At 44.2% G+C, this 21,243-nt stretch overlaps 1 protein-coding gene across 6 annotated transcripts in view; it reads right to left on the minus strand.

Moving 5' to 3' along the window:
* Positions 1–21,243, minus strand: part of RALGAPA1 (Ral GTPase activating protein catalytic subunit alpha 1) — a 130,605-nt gene that overhangs the window by 54,744 nt on the left and 54,618 nt on the right. For 3 of the 6 annotated variants that reach the window (XM_072115527.1, XM_072115524.1, XM_072115526.1), the window contains 12 exons: positions 20,795–20,965; positions 11,970–12,091; positions 10,456–10,672; positions 10,205–10,399; positions 8,726–8,863; positions 6,993–7,186; positions 6,459–6,557; positions 5,391–5,546; positions 5,149–5,277; positions 4,814–4,939; positions 3,637–3,695; positions 1,465–1,573 (listed from right to left, as the gene is read on the minus strand). In XM_072115527.1, the coding sequence (XP_071971628.1) occupies positions 1,465–1,573; positions 3,637–3,695; positions 4,814–4,939; positions 5,149–5,277; positions 5,391–5,546; positions 6,459–6,557; positions 6,993–7,186; positions 8,726–8,863; positions 10,205–10,399; positions 10,456–10,672; positions 11,970–12,091; positions 20,795–20,965 (1,715 nt within the window). Of the gene's footprint in view, positions 1–1,464; positions 1,574–3,636; positions 3,696–4,813; positions 4,940–5,148; positions 5,278–5,390; positions 5,547–6,458; positions 6,558–6,992; positions 7,187–8,725; positions 8,864–10,204; positions 10,400–10,455; positions 10,673–11,969; positions 12,092–19,654; positions 20,966–21,243 lie in introns of all 6 variants that reach the window. The other 3 variants (XM_072115528.1, XM_072115525.1, XM_072115523.1) reach the window with 2 other exon arrangements.

Consider the following 21,243-nt stretch of genomic DNA (forward strand, 5'->3'; position numbering starts at 1 on the left):
CTTGTGTCACCCCCTCATCCTCATGGACTGTAGGCTCTTGTGTCACCCCCTCATCCTCATAGACCGTAAGCTCTTGTGTCACCCCCTCATCCTCATAGACCGTAAGCTCTTGTGTCACCCCCTCATCCTCAGACTGTAAGCTCTTGTGTCACCCCCTCATCCTCATGGACTATAGGCTCTTGTGTCACCCTCATCCTCATGGACTGTAGGCTCTTGTGTCACCTCCTCATCCTCATAGACTGTAAGCTCTTGTGTCACCCCTTCATCCTCATAGACTGTAAGCTCTTGTGTCACCTCCTCATCCTCATAGACTGTAAGCTCTTGTGTCACCCCCTCATCCTCATGGACTGTAAGCTCTTGTGTCAACCCCTCATCCTCATGGACTGTAAGCTCTTGTGTCACCCCTCATCCTCATAGACTGTAAGCTCTTGTGTCACCCCTCATCCTCATAGACTGTAGGCTCTTGTGTCACCTCCTCATCCTCATAGACTGTAAGCTCTTGTGTCACCCCTTCATCCTCATAGACTGTAAGCTCTTGTGTCACCCCTTCATCCTCATAGACTGTAATCTCTTGTGTCACCCTCTCATCCTCATTGTCTGTAAGCTCTTGTGTCACCCCCTCATCCTCATAGACTGTAAGCTCTTGTGTCACCTCCTCATCCTCATAGACTGTAAGCTCTTGTGTCACCCCTCATCCTCATAGACTGTAATCTCTTGTGTCACCCCCTCATCCTCATTGTCTGTAAGCTCTTGTGTCACCTCCTCATCCTCAGACTGTAAGCTCTTGTGTCACCCCCTCATCCTCATAGACTGTAAGCTCTTGTGTCACCCCCTTCATCCTCATAGACTGTAAGCTCTTGTGTCACCCCCTTCATCCTCAGACTGTAAGCTCTTGTGTCACCCCCTCATCCTCATAGACTGTAAGCTGTTTTTGTCTCACTGCTTGTGCTCCGTCATGTTTTTTTTTTATTTGTACATGTCCCCTATGCTATGTAATACAGAATACGCTACAGAATAGGATGGCACTATACAAGTAAAGAATATCATCACCTACAGAAGGGTAGACAACAGCCAAAGGACCTGATTGGTCTGGAACATGTCAAACTATATGTGATGTCCCTGCATATTTAAAAAAAAATGTTGTTAACTAAATGTGAATTGTAAAGGAAATCTACCATTTGTTTTTATGCATTGTGAACCAAACATACCTTGAGAATTCTATAGCTACACTAATGCATAAACATATCTTGTTTAATCCCAGATCCGAGTGGTTTTGCTTAAAAAACAATAATAAAATTCAGGATCTTGGGAAAGCTGGGTGCAGACTGTCTGCATAAACACATTACATGGAGCTTCCTGAACTGTCCAGATAGGACTAATCAATCTGAGCTGTATAACTCATACACAGCAGCTGGGGGATGCTGCAGATCACAGAGCAGATCACATTATACAAGCTGTCCGTACCTTTAGGGAGACGCAGATGACATTAAGCGCTTCTTTAATCTGCGGATGGTGGGTTTGGTTGACCAGCTCCTCGCACATCCAGATTCCAAGGCTGCAAAGTGCTACACACCTACAACAGAGAGAAGAATACTTACATATACATATATATATATATATATATATATATACACTCCCGGCCACTTTATTAGGTACACCTGTCCAACTGCTCGTTAACACTTAATTTCTAATCAGCCAATCACATGGCGGCAACTCAGTGCATTTAGGCATGTAGACATGGTCAAGACAATCTCCTGCAGTTCAAACCGAGCATCAGTATGGGGAAGAAAGGTGATTTGAGTGCCTTTGAACGTGGCATGGTTGTTGGTGCCAGAAGGGCTGGTCTGAGTATTTCAGAAACTGCTGATCTACTGGGATTTTCACGCACAACCATCTCTAGGGTTTACAGAGAATGGTCCGAAAAAGAAAAAACATCCAGTGAGCGGCAGTTCTGTGGGCGGAAATGCCTTGTTGATGCCAGAGGTCAGAGGAGAATGGGCAGACTGGTTCGAGATGATAAAAAGGCAACAGTGACTCAAATCGCCACCCGTTACAACCAAGGTAGGCAGAAGAGTATCTCTGAACGCACAGTACGTCGAACTTTGAGGCAGATGGGCTACAGCAGCAGAAGACCACACCGGGTGCCACTCCTATCAGCTAAGAACAGGAAACTGAGGCTACAATTTGCACAAGCTCATCGAAATTGGACAGTAGAAGATTGGAAAAACCTTGCCTGGTCTGATGAGTCTCGATTTCTGCTGCGACATTCGGATGGTAGGGTCAGAATTTGGCGTCAACCACATGAAAGCATGGATCCATCCTGCCTTGTATCAACGGTTCAGGCTGGTGGTAGTGGTGTCATGGTGTGGGGAATCTTTTCTTGGCACTCTTTGGGCCCCTTGGTACCAATTGAGCATCGTTGCAACGCCACAGCCTACCTGAGTATTGTTGCTGACCATGTCCATCCCTTTATGACCACAATGTACCCAACATCTGATGGCTACTTTCAGCAGGATAATGCGCCATGTCATAAAGCTGGAATCATCTCAGACTGGTTTCTTGAACATGACAATGAGGTCACTGTACACAAATGGCCTCCACAGTCACCAGATCTCAATCCAATAGAGCATCTTTGGGATGTGGTGGAACGGGAGATTCGCATCATGGATGTGCAGCCGACAAATCTGCGGCAACTGTGTGATGCCATCATGTCAATATGGACCAAAATCTCTGAGGAATGCTTCCAGCACCTTGTATCTATGCCACGAAGAATTGAGGCAGTTCTGAAGGCAAAAGGGGGTCCAACCCTTTACTAGCATGGTGTACCTAATAAAGTGGCCGGTGAGTGTATATATGTATATAGTATGGAACATCTGGATCATAAGAACTACAGAAACAAATGTGCGCAGCACATCAATGAAAGAAAGACCGAATACCTAACAGCACAATCAAACATACTGGGGTAGAACTATTAATTTTTGGGTGTTTCGGTCAGTGAAGAGTGGAACTAGATCGTTCTCTGCTGTGCCAGATTAATCCCTGTGTGTGATGCTGGGTTATACAGGGGAGTCGTACTTTGCACCTCCTATTAATTGGTCTAGTTTGCTGCTCCACAATATTGAATTTTCTGGCGCACAGGCCATTTGTTGTCTGGTCATGCCCCCTAGTTACCGAGGACACGTTCCTTTTTTTCGGACGATCCGGAAACTGAATAAAAATGATCTAGTACTATCAATAAATGTGGCGCTCAGCATTTCATGTGCAAGTTAGGTTACATTCACATGATGTATGCCCTGGCATACATTGGCACCGTGGAGAGGAGGAGGGGATGAGCGCTGCTCACCCCACACCTCTCCATAGTGATATATGGCGCACGACGGTGCATTTCGGCGAAAGATAGAACATGTCCTATCTTTCTACCGGCTGTGGAACAGTACGGTGCCGCACCAGTGCCGTGTGTGGGAGATATGTATGGGGGATGTGTATACGTCCCCCATACGTTCGTTTGAATGTAGCCTTACTGCAGTTTTCTGGTGTAGACAATCTGATACTTCTCCCCCATTATCTAACTGGACTATGAGTAAGACAATATTTCAACTGTGACCCATCGGACAGTGTAATACTAGGGGTTCTTACCTTGCTGGACCAGATGGCTCTTCCCTGGCAGAGCTTAACACAGTTTTTATTGTGAGCTCCTGTGTTAAGACAAAAACAGTGAATTAGTATATAGTGAGAGTCTAGGGAAATGATCAGATACCTGCCCGTTTCAGAAATGGTGATCATACATAAGTAAAATGGTACAGACAGTCCTCATGTACAGACATAAGGTTATCAAAGGATAAGACAAACTCTTTTACATTCCCCAATTACATATTTTCAGCCATGCGGTTTACTAATCAGCAGCGTGAATATACAGCGCCCCAGGCTTAACAACAAAGGATGCCCCCTGCAGGTGACAACGCTGGGTCTACACTTTCATGCGGAGATCCAGCCAAGTCCCCTTGTTTGGCACTTCCAGCAGTATCACATGTATTAGATGTACGTTCCACTTTGGCACTCATAGACATCAGACATGCTTTTTAGTTTAGAAACTTGGAACAGAGATACCAGAGCCCTATGCTAGGCAATTTCCGACGCTCCATTAATACTGAATGGAACGGCAGGACAGATACTCGACCTGCTGCTGCTTCACTTAGTTAGAGAGAACGGGACCTCTGTTATTTTGATCACTGGGGGTCCCATACATGTGATCAGTCAGGGGTCCTGACAGTCAGACCCCCACCAATCAGCTGTGGATAAGGGATAACAATCAGACTCAACTCCATTATCATGAAGGACAGTAGTACTGAGCAGCACAAAACTTACTATTTCTTCTGGACACATGTATTATGCAAAGTTTGTTAAGAAGTTAGTCACCATTTAAAGGGATTGTCCAGAATGGGTTTTTTTCCCCCCAAGAAATAAGTAAAATTAATAAAAAGCAATACTTCTGCCCTTGCCTGGTATTGTCTATGTCCTTGTAAAGTTTTGTGCCATGTGGAACCCCCCCCCCCCATTCACTTGTTTTCCTGTTTTTCCTTTCCCTTTTGTTTCACGGTTTATTTTGACACTGTAATGGCCTATACCCAACAAAACTGACTTATAATGTTCCCCCTGTTTGACTGTAAGGCATACGGAGTGGTACGGTGCCGCACATGTGGTCACAGAAGTGTATGGGGGACGTATATTGGCCGTATATACGCCCCCCATACATGTGTGTGAATGCAGCCTATGAATACTTGTAAATGGTGTGAAATTGAACATTCTCTTTTACCTTTATGTCTGTGAATTGGGACATGACAATTTCTGAGCTACTAGGAAGCAGAGCTGGGAGCTCCTTATAGAGGTTAGGAAAGCAGACGAGTGATCCAAGAAGCACCTGAGCTTCCACACGTGGAGCCTGTCAAAAAGAGAGAAGCAATTCAGCATCCAAAACATACAACATAACAGAAATCATCACATCCGGTAATAAAAAGTGCAACGTTCAACAGGGATTCTGCTGAAGATACTGGATTATTTCCCCAAACCCTTAAGGATCTGATACACCAGCTGCTGAAAATATGGTAAGAAATGGTAGTCTATACATACACAGAGCCGCTCCTTACTTACATTTAGAGAAGGTGAAGCTGCAACTCTTCCTGCTGCTACAATAAAATCCATGATTAAGAGGGTGGCCCCGGGGAGCCCCAGTGAAAAGAATTGGGGAGAGCAGTGCTTGATAATGGTGTTCACTATATCCTATAAGAGTAAGGAGCCGAAATAGTCACTTCTGAAACAGTTTCTAACGTGATGATGCTGTATTATAATGTGATATATTAAGGGACCACAATCTAACCACATAGACGACTTACCTGATCATTATGGAGCAAACCACAGTGCATAATATTGTAAAAGTGCGTCAAGAAATCTCGATTTGGAGACACGTCCTGTCTCCTCTTCATGATTTTACAGATCAATTTGTAGGCATGAAGCTTCCCTTGTTTGTATTTGTCTGGCAGCATTGTGGCCTGAAATTCAGAGAATAAAAAAAAACAATTGTTTTCCCAAAAGTTTTAGCTTTGCCCATCACACAATGAAGGGTCATAAAATTGGTAGAAATGGGTCTTTGAATGAAAGAGATAGCAAACCCGATGGTCGTGTTCATAAGCCTGACCATACTGAACAGCCAATACGGCAAATTGACACCCCTTGTTACAAGCCATGGTCACCCCCTGGCCAATCATAGCAATGGCTTGAGGGTGTCTAATTGCGGGATTGGCTGTTCAGCCACCAATCCAACAATATGAAGGATGGCATGGTGGCTTAGTGGTTAGCATTACAGCCTTGCAGTGCTGGGGACCTGGGTTCATGTCCCAGGGTCAACATCTGCAAAAGAGTTTGTATGTTCCCGCTGTGTTTGTGTGGGTTTCCTCTGGGTCCTCCGGTTTCCTCCCACACTCCAAAACATACTGGTAGGTTGATTAGGTTGTGAGCCCCATTGGGGACAGGGACTGATTTGGCAAGCTCTGTGCAGCGCTGCGTAATATTAATAATTATTAATATGTCTGGGTCTGGTGGCCAAACCCCAAACCTGACCATCAGGTCTGCTCATTTCTATTAGTGATCACTTGTAATTATCCTTAGTTATAAAGAGGTGTAATCTTTTTCACAAAAAAAAACCTCCTGCGGCGCCTGCATTTGTATAAAACAAAATTTAACAAGGTCCTATATCGCTTCTGGTCTCATAAATTGGAGAGCCACCTCTGAAACCAGAAGACCTTCCGGGGAAGCTTTTGTAGGTTTATTTTCCCAAAATACGAAATCCCCTTTCTAACACAATAGTGAAATTGTAGAATCATGGGGTGAAACGTTTTTAAGGCTCCTGCTGGTATGAAAACATTGCTTCCTATATATTGCATGTGCTGCTGGTCTGTTAATACCTTGAAAAGCCAAGGGGTGAGGATCCTCAGCGGCGGGATAAGTACAGGTGGGGGAGGAGAGGACATGTTATCGATAGAAATTCCCAAATTGTCTCGAATCTGGAATACAAAAACATGATGACATCACTCTTTAGATGTTTGCTTTAGAATCCTGTATTCCATCATTTACAAAATTTGCTGGAAAAATAAAAAAATAATTGTTCACCAGAAAGACACAAGTCTCACAACCTATATGGGTGCCCTTACACCTTAGAAAACATCTCAGCTAGCTTAATGCTCATTTGGCTATGTATTTTTTATGTGACCTGCACACTCAGCCAAGCATGCATGTCTTCTCACTGGAGAGAGGAAGTGTCTGGCAGCTGGTCATTTACAGTGAGAACAAAAATTTAAATATGCTAAAATCTGAAAATCCGCCCCCCCCCCCCTCCTCACTATTGCTCATACACATTAGAAGTCAGAGACTTCTGAGTGTGGGGGCTACAATCTCAGCACATGTATATACCTGTAACTACAGATTCCTTAACATCTTACCTTGGCCAGGTTTTGCCACAACTCGCACAAGTAATCAAACACCTGGGCATGGATTTCGGGATTGCTTATATTATTGACATCTCCCAGGATTCCTAGCATTCTCCTCCACATAACTGTCGATACATCGGCATGCCAGCCGGTGAGGGTGCCCCCTGCCATCACACTGCAGCTTTCTAGTGGGAACTCACAGGGCTCTGTAAAAGAAAGCAGTAGAAGTATATGATACATGATATGTAGAAGTATAGTGGGGGCTCTGCTATGCATTTTATTACCGAGTGGGGGCTCTGCTGGGCATTTTATTACTGAGTGGGGGCTCTGCTATGCATTTTATTAGCGGATTGGGGCTCTGCTGGGCTTTTTGTTGCTGAGGAGGGCTCTGCTGGACATTTTATTAGTGAGGGTAGACTTTGCTGGTCATTTTATTACTGAGTGAAGGCCATACAGGGCCTTTTATTACTGAGTAGGGGATCTGCTGGTCATTTTATTACTGAGTGAAGTCCATACAGGGCATTTTATTACTGAGTTGGGGCTCTGCTGTGCATTTTATTAATGAGTAGGGGATCTGCTGGTCATTTTATTGCTGAGTGGGGGCTCTGCTGTGCATTTTATTACTGAGTGGGGGCTCTGTTGTGCATTTTATTAATGAGTAGGGGAACGGCTGGTCATTTTATTACTGAGTAGGGGATCTGCTGGTCATTTTATTACTGAGTAGGGGATCTGCTGGTCATTTTATTACTGAGTGGGGGCTCTGCTGTGCATTTTATTACTGAGTGGGGGCTCTGCTGCACATTTTATTACTGAGTGGGGGCTCTGCTGCACATTTTATTACTGAGTGGGGGCTCTGCTGCACATTTTATTAGTGGGGGGGGGCTCTGCTGCACATTTTATTAGTGGGGGGGGCTCTGCTGCACATTTTATTAGTGGGGGGGCTCTGCTGCACATTTTATTAGTGGGGGGGGCTCTGCTGCACATTTTATTAGTGGGGGGGCTCTGCTGCACATTTTACTAGTGGGGGGGCTCTGCTGCACATTTTATTAGTGGGGGGGATCTGCTGCACATTTTATTAGTGGGGGGGGCTCTGCTGCACATTTTATTAGTGGGGGGGCTCTGCTGCACATTTTATTAGTGGGGGGGCTCTGCTGCACATTTTATTAGTGGGGGGGCTCTGCTGCACATTTTATTAGTGGGGGGGCTCTGCTGCACATTTTATTAGTGGGGGGGCTCTGCCGCACATTTTATTAGTGAGGGGGGCTCTGCTGCACATTTTATTAGTGAGGGGTGCTCTGCTGCACATTTTATTAGTGGGGGGGGCTCCGCTGCACATTTTATCAAATTGTAACAGCTGCATTTCCCACCCTCAAGTCAATAAGTTTTCCCAGGCCTCAGCTTACACTCGAGTATAGACGGTAAATAGCTACATAGAAAGACATTGCTTTTCTTTACTGAACATTGGCACCAACAGCAAGTAACAGATAGTCCGATAAGTAGGGCATAACGTGACATGTGGCTTCTTGGGGATCTACTTGCAAGTGTCTTTACAATAGGAGCAACACTGACACCTACAGGAAAAAACAAAAAAGCGCAAATTTTGCACAGCAAAAAAAATAAATCTGCTGTACCTGCTGTTTATTCTTTTAAAACCAAAAATAAATCTTCACATTTTTTTAAAATTTTATCATATGTAACCTAATAAAAAGCCACACAATTCAAAAGCATGGAAACATCTTATTTACCTATATCGTCTGGTGTCTGGAGGACCGAATGTTGGAGCTTTTCATGCAGTTCTGTCTGATCTGACGTGAAAGCAGCAGGAGAAGGCGTTTGGGAGCGAGAGCCATGAGCAGAATCCGCAGGAGACACATTCTCTGAGCCTAAAAAGATCCACAGATTTTTTTTTTTTTTAAATAAAAATTACATAAAATTAATAATGCAGATGATAATTGTAAATTATTCTAAAATATACTGTATTATAGAAACCTGTTCCTGTATTCTTCTTTTTCCCCTCCTTCCTCATTTAAAGGGGTTGTCCCGTGGCTAAACAGCACCAAACCTGACCATGGGTCCTTGGTATTGCAACTCAGCCCCATTCATCTCTATACAGTTGAGTAACAAGACCAGCACAAACCATGGTCAGGAGTGGAGCATTTTTGGAAGAATGCAGCCATGTTTTTCAAACTGGTGATAACCCCTTTACGCAGTTTGTGTAAATCAACTTTCTGTCCTGTAACCACTGACAGCTTAGAGACAAAAGGAGCCTGGTAAAGTGTCTAATGACTCACTCTTTAGAGTCTCTGGATAGTCTAATCTCCTCAGAGAGTATAATAATTGAGAGAAATTCCCTGGGAATGGTAAGAGTTAATTGCCTGGAGTGGGCAGACCTCAGAGGACATTCAGTTACACTGCTCACTATAGGAGAAAGAAGCAGAAACTGCTCAAAAGTTGTTTCACTTATTGAAGTATATAACCCTGTATCAGTTTACGATTACCATCAGCTTTATTAATCTTTTCAATTAAAAAATTAGCTTCATATGTGATTCAAGCAACTAGTGATTCTTTACTTGGGACCCCCATTTGACATCCAGGCTTCTTAAGCGGACACTTTGGACAGGGGCTGCGTACTTGATGTCCACATTTCGAGTTAACTTAACCAATTTCAAACCATATAACTTGTATGGCGGTGTCCTGACTCTCCCGCCATGTCAGGGGAAAGATGAATTATACATGCTGGATGTTAAAGGGGTTGGTCACTTTACCTCGTGTTTTTGTAATGTGTGTGTAAGTGTGTGTGTGTAAGTGTGTGTGTGTAAGTGTGTGTGTGTAAGTGTGTGTGTGTGTGTGGGGGGGGGGGGGGATATTAGGTAATTTACCAATATACATCTAGTAATAGTTCTGTTCCGCTTCCTTGATATGTAAAGTGAAGCCTCCTGTCTTTTACCTCATCAGCCAGACAGTACATGACCATTAAATGAAGACAGGAGGCTTCCCCATACATATCAAGAAAGTGGAGGAGAACTTTTAATAGATGTATATTGGTAAATTACCTAATATCCTGCCCCCCAGATATTAGAAAAGGTGAAGGTAAAGTGGCCAACCCCTTTAAGATAACTATTTCTTTGCAATCAGGTTGGATAAGATACTGTAAGAGGAGTCAGTCAGTGGCTTATTCTCCTTCCAGAGACTTCTTGTGGGCCATCATGGTAGCCTGGACTTACCTGTTGTGACCAGCACATCGGCACATAGGGCCTGCTGGTTCAGACTGCTGGTTTCAGAGTCAATATGGAGAGTAGTCAGACTCGCAACCTCTGGTTCTTCTGTGCTTAGCTGTACAGACCCGGCATCTGGCTCCGTGGTGAGAGGAACGGATGAATCATTGCCAAATGGAAAACCGGCTAAAAGACAGCAGAAGGCTATAAGGAGGAGTGATGAATTACTAGTACAACACTGCTTTTCTACTTACACTCACCTTCACACTTTCTCCCTTCAAACTGAAAGGCATTGAAAGAGTCGGAGTGGCTATCGGAGCTCAGGAGCTCACTGCTCGCAGCGCTGGCCGGAGACGTCCACTCGGATGGGACCCCTGGATCGTCCGCAGGACGCATTTGGCTATGTTTGTTGAGAGCGTCAGGCAAGTCTTTAGGGACCTCTAGACTACCAGGGCTGCTGCCTCTTCTGGTCAAATTCTAAAAAAAAGCAGGTGCAAATTACCGATTATTAATACAATGTGATAAAAGTGTCCTACCCCAGACTGGGCTGCCACTTTTTTATAAAAATATATGTTTTACTCTGATGCTGCGTTCACACATAAGACTGTATCACAATCACATTGTAAAGAACCATATTTCGTTTTGACGTGACCCCAACAGCATATTGCACAGTTTAAAGGGAATATTTCATGAGCAATTGGCCTAAAAAACCACTACCATAATATTGTCAAAGAGCGTAACACCTTCTAGTTTTTGTTTCTTTTATGGTCCAGTGTTGTGACATCATCTAGAAAATCAACCTTGTAGCGAGGTGTAAGTTGGGTGTATAAAGTCATGGGGGCGGAGAGTTTAACACTGAAGTCAAGGTTGGGAGCTATGAAGCTCCTCCTCCTCTGTGATTGACATCATGCATAGGACTTCAAGAGATCTGGTTAGTAATGTCTCTGGATGCAGGACCATCAGTGACAGTGAAGGAAACTTTCTAAAGGAAGAAAGAGCTTGACTTCAGTGTCAAAATCTCCACCTGCTTGACTTTATACAATTGCACTTCAAAGTGGATTTTCTGAATGATGCCACCATACCGGCTAATAAATGAAACACAATCTGGAAGGTGTTAAGCTGCTTGGAAACATACTGGTAGTTGTGTATTAGGTCAATTTCTACTCACAGGTTCCCTTTAAGACCTGCAGCTGACATAATATGGCCCAGTCTTAGCTTTTCTTGTGTTACTCGCAAAGACGGCCAACAGGGTAAAAAGAAAGTGAATGGAAAGGAGGGTCACAACTGTATGTATGTCTGTGTCAAGCAGTCAACAATCCCTTCCAGGAGTTACACTTCCCGAAAGTAGCCTTTTTTTTTAATAGGGTAGCAGTTTCAGACTACTATGGTCAGTCCATAAATGATTGATTGTGCAGTGTCCTGATTCATGGACGATAGTGGTGATAACGGGGCTCTGTGCATCATAGTGATAAATGATACAAGGAGTCCCTTTTAACCCCATGCAAAAGCAGAATGTAATCATGATTACAGCTGGGAAGAAGGGACTCCTTGCAGCATATATCCTTGGCACTGTGGTCCGTGAAGGAGGACAAAGCACAATCTGCGACTCATGGCCTGATCAATGCAGTCAGATTCTGCTCTGATGGCCCGATCCAGTGTCTGTGCGCATTTACATACCTGCTAAAGACATAACTGTGTGCAGCAATCTGACATTTGTGTCCGGTTGTGATATTTTCATGTCAATAAGTGTAATAAAATTGTATTTACTTCTTACCGGGACTGTACCAGACCTCAACCTTTCAGCGATAAATTCATCCATTAGATCTGGGATGTTGGAGCTCGAATTGATCTCGTTATTCAGGGAACTGATCTGGGGAGCTAAATCTTCTTTGGTGGCTAAAACATAAATAATAAAAAGAATAATAATTCATTTTGTGAGTAGAGCACAGTCCTAACGCTTAAGATGCCAGGGACTATGGGGGGGCAGATAGGGAGAACAGACTGGGGTTAGGGTTGCAGCATGCGATTAAGGAAGGGGTGTCACTAGGTCGTATAGTAATTTAAGTAAGGGATTAGTAATTTCTGAAACTCTCCGCAAAGTTTCATCGATAAGCAGTTAGTGTAATCTGGTGGTGGTGGGGGGGGGGGGACCTAAAAGCAAAGGTCATTCCTTAAAGCAGAGCTGGCAGGTTATAGAAAGAGGAAAGGACCCAAAAAAAACAAAACAAAAAAAAAACAGAAGGTCTTTCTTGTTTTCGGATTCATTGCTAAATTTCCCAATCTGTCCTCTATAGCCCAGGATTACACGTTAGACTATTACTAAGTAATTGTAAAAAGGAAATCAATCCATCCAGGATGAAATTCAGTAATAACCCGGCCACCGATCAATTGTTATTTGTAAACTTCACCCAAAGGCCAAGGTTGTATTCTCCCTTATACACATACAGGGCATCTCGTATAGATGACACTTGGCTACTTGATCAGAGGATAACGTCACTTGCTCTATAACAATATTTGGAGGGATAGTAATAATAGAAGCTAAATCCATGTCCATTATTGAAAGGTCATCTGCACTGCACACACATTGCAAGAGAATTTAAATATCCACATATCAACTATGATATAAGCAGGATTCCTAATGGGAACCGTATAAAGATACTTTTATATTAGAGGCAAATAAATGGGTTTGGAGAGAGTGTGAGAAAAGGTGCAGCTCCAAGCTCCGGGTCTCTAATACTAGAAGTGTTGATTTCTTAGTTCACCAGAAATTATATAGCACTAACCCTAGAACATGAGGAGAGAGAGAGAGAGGAGAGACAAAAGGGGAAAAGTAATACGAAAGACATAAGACGAGGTAAAGATAATAAGAAAAAACAGAAGAGTTAGAAAAAAGAATAGAGAGAAGATAGGTGTAACACCAAATATTGGAGCAATTGCTGCCACCATCTATCGATCTAGATGAGTGTTATCAATGAAGAGAGGGGATTAAGTACTTAGAATAAGTCATCAATATGAGAGCAGTGGGACCCAGCACCCCCACTGATGAATATGAGAGTAGTGGGACCCAGCACCCCCACTGATGAATATGAGAGTAGTGGGACCCAGCACCCCCACTGATGAATATGAGAGTAGTGGGACCCAGCACCCCCCACTGATAAATATGAGAGTAGTGGGACCCAGCACCCCCACTGATGAATATGAGAGCAGTGGGACCCAGCACCCCCACTGATGAATATGAGAGCAGTGGGACCCAGCACCCCCACTGATGAATATGAGAGCAGTGGGACCCAGCACCCCCACTGATGAATATGAGAGCAGTGGGACCCAGCACCCCCACTGATGAATATGAGAGTAGTGGGACCCAGCACCCCCACTGATGAATATGAGAGTAGTGGGACCCAGCACCCCCCACTGATGAATATGAGAGTAGTGGGACCCAGCACCCCCCACTGATGAATATGAGAGCAGTGGGACCCAGCACCCCCACTGATGAATATGAGAGTAGTGGGACCCAGCACCCACACTGATGAATATGAGAGTAGTGGGACCCAGCACCCCCACTGATGAATATGAGAGTAGTGGGACCCAGCACCCCCACTGATGAATATGAGAGTAGTGGGACCCAGCACCCCCACTGATGAATATGAGAGTAGTGGGACCCAGCACCCCCACTGATGAATATGAGAGTAGTGGGACCCAGCACCCCCACTGATGAATATGAGAGTAGTGGGACCCAGCACCCCCACTGATGAATATGAGAGTAGTGGGACCCAGCACCCCCCACTGATGAATATGAGAGTAGTGGGACCCAGCAACCCCCACTGATGAATATGAGAGTAGTGGGACCCAGCACCCCCACTGATGAATATGAGAGTAGTGGGAACCAGCACCCCCGCTGATGAATATGAGAGTAGGGGGACCCAGCACCCCCACTGATGAGCTGTTCTCAGATGCAGGACCCACACAGTAGAGTAAAGCTGGGTGCAGGCGCCTCTGTCCACTGTGTAGTTCCGGGTTCGGCGGCTGATGATCAATATAGGTTCTGGATATTGGATCCCTATTGATTGCATAATGATGAATTTGATCAATAACTAATATTGACACTTTCTATTTCCTAGTTATCTAAACTAAAAGTAAAAAAAGTAAAAAAGTAAATGAAAATGAGGAAAGTAAGTTGCAGGCCGTCCATTATTTTTCTCCCAGATACCAGCATTCCCAAAGAGACAAAAAACTCTGCTACATCAACAAGAAACACTCAAAGCAAATGGCAGTGGCAGCGTGAATCTACACTGCCAATACCCTGCACAGTCGTACGTGCCAAGGCCTGGTGTGATGAGGGCAATGGAACAGATGATGGTTGTTTATGTAAACTTTCAGGCCACAAATTACAGAGGAGTCCGATGGGTGGTCTCCACCACAATTATCTTGTAAGAGAACATTCCATATAACTTGACATTCTAATGATATATATGCCTAGGAGTCCGATGGGCGGAGCCTCTCAGTCGTTACCTCTCTTCACGTACATTTATACAGGAAAGGATGGCAATAACGGAGTTTCCCCACCCACTGGACTCCTAAGCATAAAATGATCAATAATAGAACAACAGGTCATGGATATGTTCATGCTTTTTATTGCGACTCATTCTGTTTTCAAGGTGTTGCACAACTTTTTATTATAAGGGTATTTTTTTCCCCCAATTTAGCAGTGACCAATAGAAATCTAATGATAACAACGAAGCACAGAATTGTTTACATAAACAAACAGTATTTATAGGGTTAAAGCATGACTGCTGTTACACAAGGCAACTTATATAAGGTGCCGGTCTATAACTCGATTTCGGAAACCTCTCGCCTGACATGTCTATTCTACTAAATAGCATAAAATAACAATTATGGAGAATATTTTCCAAGGGAAAAGAATGAATAAGTGGATCAATCCTTTAACTTATAGTGTCTCCGGGTTGGTAGTGACACATCATACTGAAGATGGAAGCATAGCTAAGCTTTCAACAAACTTTGCTTAAACCTAAGCAGATGTATATGTCCACCTCTCAGTTTTCTCAGCTGGTGTGTGAAGACCGGCTGCTATGTCGTCTCCCATACACTGCACATAGAAAGTAGAGGGAAAACTACTTTATAAGGGCTCATTCAGATGGGCATTTTGGACATCATGACCCTTTGTTTTCCATGGGTCTGTTCACATGCCCGTTGTTTGCACAGATGTGCAGACTGTGAGGAAAAAGAATTGCAGCATGCACACATTTTCTCAGCTGCGGACAACTAACCTCCATAGAAGTCTAAGGACCCGCAAAAAAAATTGTATGGCAAACGGATGACTTCATTTAGGTTCATTTAGGGCATTATAGGAATAGGAAATCAGAAAAAAAAATAATAATAAAACCTTTAATATTGGTTAGAAAACATAACCTGGTTTCCCAGTCTCGTCAGACAGACCAGTCGTTAGGTTTTTTTTACTTGTGGACCCATTGACTCCTATTGCCTCGTGGATCTGGAAATAACGTCAGGTTGAATAAGCCCCTTTTATACTTGCTGTGTGGGGACGTATATCCGGCCGGATATACCTCCCCAGAATTAGTTATGGTGCATGGCAGTGTGTGGCACCGTACCGTATAGGGGGAAAAGATGGAGCCAGGGCCGTGCATTGCTATAGAGAGCGCACTACCGTATGCTCGCCCGGCATACGTAAGGGGATGTAGTCAAGACCCGTTAAGAGAAAAAAAAAAAATTGCGAGGTTTCCAAATTTTTCCAACTATCATCTAAAGATTTATGCAGTTTGTTGTGGTCATTGACCTACATTCCCCCGGAGGATAAAATACATTGAAATTCTGTGTTCAAAGTTAAAATTCTCTTGAATTGATATTTCATTAAAAAATACAGATATTTACTAGAAACAGACATGTCAAGGAGGCAACAGGTTCAAGAGAAATTCAAGAATTTTGGATCCATCATGCTTCATTGTCTCCCTGTCTGGATATAATGTAGTAACTCTTCTTATATGATCCGCCTGACATACAAGGAATCGAGATGTTCTCTCCATTTCTATAGCAGAACTTGTGAAAGCACAAATTACAAATGGCAGAAAACAATGAACGCAGACAAAGTACACCATGGAGCACAGGGCAACAACGTATATGCACATAGGATGTACTATGCATACTTGGTATATGCAATGCGGTTCTGGCATACATCACCTATATTACATCTCACAGAAGGATTCACAGTTCTGCTTTGTAAACAGACCAACAAAATCCATCCCGATAAACCAGGGACACCGTGACTAGGTAATCATCTTATATTAGTTATGCATGGCCTCCTTCCTTCTAATATCAACTTTTATAATTACCAGAGTCCCTCCGTGCTGAGGCTTCACAGACTGTTACACTGTCTCCCCTCCCCTTGCTCCCTCAGCACCTCCCCCCTCCATCTACCTGCTGTAATATCAAAGCAAGGGGGTAGGAAATGCTGCTGTGATGTGTAACAGCCTGTAAAATGACAGAACAAAGGGCACTGTGGCTGTGGCAATCACCTTAAATGTTTAAAATTATGCTAATGCGCTTGAAGGGCTTTGGGGTTTTGCCAGAGCCCTTCAAGCTCATTAGCATAATTTAAAAAGTTATAAGAAGAAGATTAACACAGTCACGGTGCCTGGATCTAGGGGAAAGTGTCCCTGGTTTATCATGATGGACTTTGATTGTAGATTTCCTATAACTGAGGCAGAATTTTGTACCATACATAGATAAGCTGATAAGGATAAGGAGTCAGCAATAAATGCTGGGAAATTTTAGCTCTGCAACCTACAGACTTGTTAATGTAGCTGCAGGTGATCATAATGGATCGGTAAAATAATTTATTAAAGAACTATAGATCCACTATAGCATTTGCTTGTGGACTAATGCTTTAGCTGTCATCTAGGTGCCTGTTCACATATCATGGTTCCTCAAGCTGCCTATACATAAGTGCCAATAAAAGATAATGCTAATGTCTTTCAGGCATCATTTAATGCTCCTTCTCCAAAATAAGTGCATTATAGGGGTTTTCTATTGACAACACTTGTAGCATTAGGATTCTCATCACTGGGTGGGGATCAGAAAACTGGGACTCCCAACATTCACATGAAAGGAAAATGACAAGCGTCCATTCACCTCTATGGAAGTGATAAGAGCGCTGTACTGTTGTAAATAGAGAAGCCGGGACAAGCTAGTTAAAGAATGTGAGGCGGATATATTCATCTATTTACAAAGTCGTACGTGTGTGTTAAAACCAGCTCCGTGTCTGGATTTACAGGTCCACCTTACTCACTCACTGTATGGTGCAATACATCATCCTGTTCCTTCCCTTCCCACTGGAAGCTGGAGAAGTAGTGTACATCGGAAGCAGACAGTGATTGGCTGCTGCCGGTGTTCAGGGTGTTACCCCCAGTGATGGCACTGTCCTTACATGGACATAACATCACTAGGGACCTCCCTGAGTGTATGGTCAGCGGAGGCCAGGGTAGGGATGCAATAAGTTGGCTGTCAGGCCTCAGCGTATACCTTGCTCAGGAAGGAGCAGTATGGAAAGACATACAGCTGTCTACATCTTTCTACCCTGTGTTTCCCACTTGTCAGACTGAGGCAAAAAAGGAATGAATGTAGCTTAAGGTCATGACATCCGCTGAGCCTCTGTATAACGGATGCTTGGCGGGGACCAAAGGAGTAGTGTGGGACCAGAGAAAGAGAGGTACAAGTTCTTTCATGTTCTCTTGGGGTCAGTCCTCCAGAACAAGCTCTTTAATGTGGTTAGTTTGGTCAATAGACCCAAGGTCAGGGTGGGATTTGTGGCTTTGTCTATATAATACAGCATGTTCTGGCCATGTGAATCGAGTCTCTGAGATATGTAAATAGGAGTAGTAACAGGAAATTAGTTATCAGATACAAAGTATAACTAAGCATGTGTACATGTGCAACAATTGCCAATAATTGAATACACTACAGATTTTCTGGCTGGAAAATATAGACACGTATAGCACAATAGTGAGTATATAACACAACTATAACAACAAGCTGAGCTGGAGAGATTATAGCGTGTGAGGGGCTCCTAGTAAATGAGAGTAAACAGATATTTGAAATATTTGGAAAAATTGCAGAGCATGAAGAATACTTTATTTTCTAAACTACTGATGACCTATCCTCAATATCTCATGCGGGGCAATTAGACAAATGGACCCCCAGCAATCAGCTGTTCCCAAAGCCTAAATCCGTACTCTGAACAGTGGACGGTGCTGGGAACTGATGCTCAGTTTCAATGCAGAGGTCGTCAATACATTAAAGATGGAAAACTTCTTTAAGGAGGACTTTTAACCAACTTACACGTGTGAATATGACCATACCTTAGTATAGGAGCTGTTAAACAGATTCAAGGGGGCACTCTGAAAGCCCCTACAGTTGCGGAGATATCTGTCCTAGTATTTGATCACTGTAATCCTTTGTACTGTCAGAGAGGAGGAGCTGGTGCAGAGGAGGGGGTGTGTGTTATGAAAATTTCCTTTGACACTCAAAAGTTATAACACCCCCCCCCCTCCTCCTCCTCTTCTGCTCAAGCTCCTCCTCTCTGACAGTGGAGAGGCTTACAATGGTCAGATACTGAGATTCATAGTTCAGCAACTGTGGGGGGGGGGTGTTGAAAGAAAATTCTAAGTGCCCCATGAATCTGTGAAGCAGCTCCCAGAGAATTATTCATCACCACGTAAGGTGGTGAAAGGTCCTCTTTAAAGGAGATATGCCATCACTCTATTTTAGTGATAGGAAATGGGTGACTACTGGGACCCAAGCAATGACAAGAACAGGGTCCTGGATGTTGCCCAAATCAACACAGTGAGCAGGTGTGCATGCTTGGCTATTGTTCCATTCACTTATATGGCAAAGTGATCTCCCGCATTACTCTCTGGTATAAACTTTTGGCATCTCTGATGTCAATGTGATATCCCTGCATCATGCCGTTAAGTGGTACGACCGGACACATCAACAAAACAGTTACGTGACAAGAATGAAAAGATTCCCCATTCATTGTATCCCAACAAACAATTACGTGTAACATGACGAACGAGAACGAGACGTCTGCAGGACAAAACACTGAGTAGAAGTGACAACAAGCCATAATAGCCTTGGAAGTGATGGGACTCACCTCACAGGGAGGGGTATTAGTACAGAAAGCAGAGATAGGTAGGCGGGGTACAACACTTTCAGAAAGGTTATAACAGCCACAGGGAAGTCACATGCAAAGATCCCAGAGAGGGTGTCAACGAGCCATGGGTGAGGAATAAGCGGCAAGTCATCCCAAAAGAAGCTCCTGATTGCTGGCAGCTGGTTTTTTTTTTTTTCGTCTGCAATACAAAGCCAAACGGGTGTTGCGTCTTTGCGTGCGCTCTGGGGACACTTCCCAGGGCTGAAGGATCTCACCTGCGGCCTTCCTTCCAAAATAGCCCATTACATGACCGTACAGGTCCCTCAGCGGAGCCTCGGCTGCCGTCCTTTGCTGCTTCTGCACGGACACGCTGGCCTTAGGTTTTGAGAGAGCATGAACAACAGATTTATACACGCCTCCTAAAGACGCATGAGAAGACGCTCTCTCTTGACTGCTAGACCGTGGCCGGATGCGGCTAGATTCCTTATGGACTTGTGTTGGAGGGTAGGGGATATCAGTATGGTCAAGCCCTGGCTGGCTAACTCCTGACGCTACTCTTACCGCGCCCATGGCAGCGTAGGCCGTGGGCTTCCCTGTGTCTACCACCATAGATGAGGTTGAAGTCAAGCCACTTAATTTCCGCAGCCTGACCTTCCAAGGGGCGTCTTTGTTCTCCATAGAATTGTAGAAGAGCACGGCTTCGGTAGAAGGGCGGAAAGACACCTGAACAGTGTTGCGTTTCCGGCGAATCGCTTTGGCCTTGTGCGTTCCAGGCTCACACAAGTTCTTTACGTTGGCCCCATGATCACCACCAGGAGGATGAGAAGTTTGCCCTTCAGGACCCTCATCTTCCTCTGCTGCTGCCTGTCTAAATAGACCTTTCTTCCGGTCACTTTGCTCCGGGACAGATTTATGTTCATTAAGCTCTCCATCAGCCTGTATTCTTACATGAAGGTCCCGTGATCTACCAGGAACCTTCAGTCCCCCAGATTTCCTAACTACGTGCCACTCTTTCCCTGAACTACTCTCACCCTGTAGTGAATAGACTTGGGTGTGATGGAGCCCCTCAAATAACACTGAATGTCCCTCTCCTTTAGTGCACATCTCTGACTCAAAATGTTCTGTTTTATGATCCACCAAAGTAGACCCCACCTTGCTTTTTTCCATCCCTTCGCCTTGAGTGCTTTGCTCCTTTAAATGACCCCTTAAAGAAGGCACAACGTCTCCTCCCTCTAATTCCTCATACCATCCCTGCTCAAGTTCTGCGTCTGTCAATTCAGCCGAGTCAGTCAATTGGCAAAGGTGATCATATATACTGCCATCCGCCTGTGTTAGGGATGCTTCCTGACAGTGTGTGTTAGCACAAGGGGGGTCCGGAGGCTGAGGGGAGGAATGCTCTGCAACGGGCACTGCACCTTTCACTCTCTCGGCCGCAATGGGCCCCAGGATGTCAGATGTGCTGCTGCTACGAGGTATGGTTGATGCTTCCTCGTTGGCTCCTCCAAATGTCTCCGTAGGGGTCTCTTCACTTTGGGAATAATGTCGCACTCGGGGGACGCGTGGATGGACGGGAACATCCTCCATTTCTGCAGAAAGGGAAAAACAATTGTAAATTGTCTTACATGTGACATAAAAACTTATCATAGGATTTTGAAGCTGTGTAGAAAGAAGTCGTGCCAACATAATGCAATGACATCCAGTATGAAATCAACTTTAAAAGTTTTCCTACTTCTTTATACACAGACAAGCAATACATTTCATAGCAGGCATTGATTAGGGCGGGTCATCTGGAACATAAGGGTTAACATTCGGGGCTGGGGACGCATTAACGTTAGTATGCAGGTTGGTAAAGTAAAATGGCGGC

Source organism: Engystomops pustulosus, chromosome 7 (genome assembly GCF_040894005.1).
Source record: "Engystomops pustulosus chromosome 7, aEngPut4.maternal, whole genome shotgun sequence".
Lineage (NCBI taxonomy): Eukaryota > Metazoa > Chordata > Amphibia > Anura > Leptodactylidae > Engystomops > Engystomops pustulosus.